Consider the following 4,795-nt stretch of genomic DNA (forward strand, 5'->3'; position numbering starts at 1 on the left):
CATGGCCACCATAGCAATCAAACCTATGCTGATTTTCATCTAAAATCCTAAAAACCTTGTCCTACCAGGAGCATGGCCACTATAGGAATCAAACCTTGCCTATGCTGATTTTCATCTAAAATCCTAAAAAACTTGTTCCACCAGGAGCATGGCCACCATAGGAATCAAACCTATGCTGATTTTCATCTAAAATCCTAAAAATCTTTCCCAGCCCTCCCAGCTCTGCTGAAATCCAGGGTTGGGAAGCTCTGCTGGAAGCAGCAGCCCCTGGAATGCTGCAGCAGTGYTCAAATTCCCATTTGAGGAGTTCATTCTCTGCCATTCCTGGTGTACAGGACACCGGGCAGATCCCCCTGTGCAGGACAAGGATTGGACAGGGAGCGTTTGGATTGCTGCTGCCTGGGACAGCCCTTCCCCATTTCTGGGGTTTCCAGGGAAACTGAGCAGATTTTAAACAGAAAATTTGATTTTGGGGAAAAACATGAGGGGGAAAAGCAAAAGGGTGAGGGAGGAGGTCAGGGTTTGTCCCCAGCTGAACTTGGGGTTTGTTTCCAGCTAAGCTCAAGGTTTGGTACCAGCTAAGCTCAGGATTTTCTCCCAGGTGAGCTCAGGATTTTCTCCCAGGTGAACTCCAGGTTTTCTCCTGGTGCTTTCGGGATATTTTCCCGGGTGAGCTTGGGGTTTTCTCCGGGTGAACTCAGGGTTTTCTCCCATGTGATCTCGGGATTTTCTTTCAGGTGAACTCCAGGTTTTCTCCAGGTAAACTCGGGGTTTATTCTCTGGTGAGCTCAGGGTTTTCTCCAGGTTTTCTCCAGGTGAACTCCAGGTTTTTTCCAGGTGATCTCGGGCTGTGTTGGGATGGAGGAAAGGAAGGAGAGGCTCAGCCATCGCTCGTGGCACAATATCCCCAAGCAGAGCTGATTCACGCCGGGCAATGCCGGGGCTGAGGGCAGACACTTCCAAACCCATCCATTATGCAAATTCCGCCTCATTTCCTTGCCCARTTCCAGCATTCAAACGCCTCCGGCATGTGCTGCCTACTCTTATTTCTTTCCCGAGGAAAGCTCCCCCTCTCCTCCTCATCCCCGAATTCCCCGCATTTTGGGGCTGCTGGATGGGATTTGGGGACGCAGGGCTGTGGGGGATTGATCCTGATCAGGAAAGAAAAGGAAAAATCTTCTTGGGAAAGAAAAAGAAATTTTCTTCTGCACCTGGGGAAGGAGTTTGATACATAATTTTTTTTTTTTGAGGGAATTGTTGGGTTTTTAGGAGGAATTTTTTGTTTGTTGGTTTTGTGGTTTGGCAGCCCTTCCCCATTAAAGCTGCTTCTTTTGGGGTTGCTGGTTTGGTGTTTACCCCTTTCTCTTTAGGGGTTGCTCAGGTGTTTTGGGGTTTATTTTCTTTGCTTAGCTGTTTTTTTGGGGGCGTTTCTGTGTGTTTTTCCTCCAGGATGAGGCCATAGCTCACCGCAGACCCCCTGAGCCGCATTCCTGCCCCATCCCTGCCCCTCGCAGAACCCACARCAACGCAGCCCCACGGGGCAGAGCTGTTCGGGGAGGCTCCTCGGGCACGGCAGCCGCTGTCAATATTTTTGTTTTGCCGGCTGGTTCCTCCCCCGCTGCCCGGGCTGCTCTCCAAGGTGTCCGGAGCGCCCCGTGGCCGCGGCAGATCCGAGCGGGGCGGGGTGCGGAGCGCTCTGTAATTGAGCATCAAAGCTGCTCCTTCTGCTCCCCATCCGCACAGCAGCTGCTCCCTGCCCAGGACGCGTGCACGGGTGAGTTCTGCTTTTCAAACCCCGATTTTTCATGGGAAAAACCTTTTGTCAAAGTCCCCTGCTGCTGCATGGGATGGGGAGAGGCTCAGGTGTAATGGGACTGAATAAAAACTGCGTGTGATGGGCAGAAATGGATAAGGATATTGCTAAAAGGGATTAATAATATTTCTGTCTGCAGGAGCTTTRTTTTATCTGACCTGTCAGGAAGAGGTGGGGAAACTATGGAAGCAAAATGTCTCTAAAAAGCTTTGTGGCTTTTTAGGCACATGTAGAAAAGTGGCTTTTTTAGGATAAAATCCTACTCTATACAGATCTATGGGGTTACTTGTATTTAATTTCTAAGGAACTGGTTTCCTTATTCTTATTAAAAGAATGATAATRTTCCCCTAGTTCCTTGTAATATTTTCTTGTTATGTGGCTATTTCCATGGATCTTGACACTACCAGACTTACTCACTTTCCAATTAAAAAGTGGGAATCAGAGCTTTTAGGATTCTCATCTTATTCACCAAAGGAGAGCAAGTGCCAATAACTGAAATAATCCCGTTTTCCCTTTTCCTCTGCAATTCTGTGTCCTGCTGATGACTTAATGTAACACTCAGCAATTATTAGCATTTATTTGAACCCAGTTCTTTAAAAGAAATGTGTTTATTATTGATGATTTTAAATTTKCATGTATTATAGATATTAYTATAGATATTATTATATATRTTAKTATAGATATTATTATAGATATTATTATAGACGTTGTTATTAATAATAGTAGTTAATTCTGGCAACAGGTGAATTCAATCCCTGCTGCAGAAAAAGCTGGATAATCTGGATATAGTTTCCTTTTACTGGAATTCTGTATGTGTGGAGTTTTCCATGCTCCCAGTTTGCACCTGGGACTTCCAGCAGCAGCTGGAGACACAAAATCCAAAATCCAGCCTKCAGTGGCAGAAACCAGCCTTGTGGCAAAATTCTGTGGCAAAATCCACAGGTGGGAAAGAGAGAGGATTTAAAGGGATTTTTGATTAAGCTGCTCCAGCAGAGCCTTAAATAACCCAGTGAGAGGTGAAATTCTGGAAGGGTTTGGCCTGGGGAGTGGAATTGCCACAATCCCTGGATAAAACCTGAGCTCCCATGGAGCCTCCTTGGTGAGCAGTGATGCAATGTGTGGCTCCATTTCCATCATTCCCATCTTTAGATCTTCCAAGGATGTTCCTTGTGAGTAGTGGTGGAAAAACTAATCCCATTTCCACAATTCCCATCCTTAGATCTCTCAAAGTTCTTCCCTGGTGAGCAGTGGTGCAGGAAGTGGTCCTGTTTCCATCACTGCCCATTCTTGAACTCCCATGGAGCCTCCTTGGTGAGCAGTGGTGCAAAGTGTGGCTCCATTTCCATAATTTCCATCCTTAGATCTTTCAAAGATCTTCCTTGGTGAGCAGTGGTGCAGTGGTGCAAAAAGTGATCCCATTTCCATCATTCCCACCCTTAGATCTCTCAAAGTTCTTCCTTGGTGAGCATTGGTGCAATGTGTGGTCCCATTTCCATCATTCCCATCCTCAGATTGCTCAAAGATCCTCCTTGGGGAGCAGTGGTGCACAAAGTGATCCCATTTCCATCATTCCCATCCTCAGATCCTCCTTGGTGAGCAGTGGTGCACAAAGTGATCCCATTTCCATCATTCTAATCCTTAGATCCTCCTTGGTGAGCAGTGATGCAATATATGGTCCCATTTCCATAATTTCCCATTTTTTCCCCTCCAGGAAGGCTTTGGGCTGCTGGGATGGACGTGAAGCGCGCCTGGCGCTCTCTGTACTGGCTCTTCTGCCAGTTTGAGCTGATCACCTGCAGTTACCTGATGGARCCCTGGGAGAAGGTTCTCTTTTACTCCTTCAACCTGGCCGTGCTGGGGCTGCTGTTTTACACTGCCTATGCCTGCCTGGCTGCCCAGTTGGGCTCAGTTTTCCAGCTGCTGGGAAGCTTCCTGGGCAACCCGCGGCACAACGCCCTCGCCGTGGTGAAATAAAACCATTTTGGGACCACATCATTTCCCTCACATCCCGATTTCATCCCATAGCAGGCACAAATGCTGCTCTGCTCTCTCCTCGTGATCTTCTCTGACAGCGATTTTGCCAAAAAAACCCCTCCAATCAATCCCTGTTTGCTTCTTTGAGAGCTTCCGATTTTAACAACTCACTGGAATTATAGAGGTGGGATTGGGACAGGAACAACCCCCCTGAAGATTTTGTTATTCCAGGGAAAGCTGGAAATTGGAAAGTTTTCATCTGGAGAGATGATTGCATGGATTTGTTCTTGTCTGCCSGAAGAAATGTGCACACAAAACCCCTGGACAAGTGGGGGCTGCTTCCCTTGRCTTGCTGTGGTTTTATGGAATGATTTCAATATTTACTTATTCTCCTTGATTATTTTATACATTGAATCACTCTACTGCTTTGCTGTCATTAAGCAAATAATGCAGTTGATTCATTAAAAATGTGAGGAGGTGCTGCTGTGAAAAATGATAGTGAAATTCTCAGATCCTGTAACTTAATAAAAACAGATAATTTTTTATTTACTTTTAGAAGATGAGTAAATCGTTTGTTATCATATAGGGAACTATAGATTCACTTGTGGTAGGGTTTCAGCTGAAAATAAAGCCCCTAAAAATTGTAAAAATACAACGTCTCCTTTTTTTCCCAACCCTTTATTCCCTACCTTTCACCTTTTACACTCTCAGTGTTGAGCAGTCTGAAACATGAACCCCTGAGACTGTAAACACTGAGCTGGATTTGGCTCCAACTGGTTCTGTTCCAAATTCCTCATTTTTTTAGCTGTAAAAACACAAGATTCCTGTGCTGCCAGCTTCCTGCACGGGCTGGGATGGGCTTGGCAGTGAGAGTTGGGGTTTGCAATCACCCTGGCAGATCAGGGAGTAGAGCAGGGGAGATAAATCCACATTTCCCACCCACGCTGAGCTGAACTTTGTGACTTTTCCCGGTGCTCCTGGGATGTTCTCTCCTCCCTGAGAATGGGA

At 46.2% G+C, this 4,795-nt stretch overlaps 1 protein-coding gene across 1 annotated transcript; it reads left to right on the forward strand.

Annotated features, from left to right (window-relative positions):
• Positions 1 to 1,425: 1,425 nt before the first annotated feature.
• On the forward strand, positions 1,426 to 4,444 carry SPTSSB (serine palmitoyltransferase small subunit B). Its single transcript, XM_057386867.1, has 2 exons — positions 1,426 to 1,774; positions 3,525 to 4,444. The coding sequence occupies exon 2, from the start codon at positions 3,545 to 3,547 to the stop codon at positions 3,785 to 3,787; it is 243 nt and encodes an 80-aa protein (XP_057242850.1). The 5' UTR covers positions 1,426 to 1,774; positions 3,525 to 3,544; the 3' UTR covers positions 3,788 to 4,444.
• Positions 4,445 to 4,795: the final 351 nt, after the last annotated feature.

Source organism: Malurus melanocephalus, unplaced genomic scaffold, assembly GCF_030028575.1.
Source record: "Malurus melanocephalus ecotype Western Australia unplaced genomic scaffold, MMel_1.1 scaffold_1080, whole genome shotgun sequence".
Taxonomy (NCBI): domain Eukaryota; kingdom Metazoa; phylum Chordata; class Aves; order Passeriformes; family Maluridae; genus Malurus; species Malurus melanocephalus.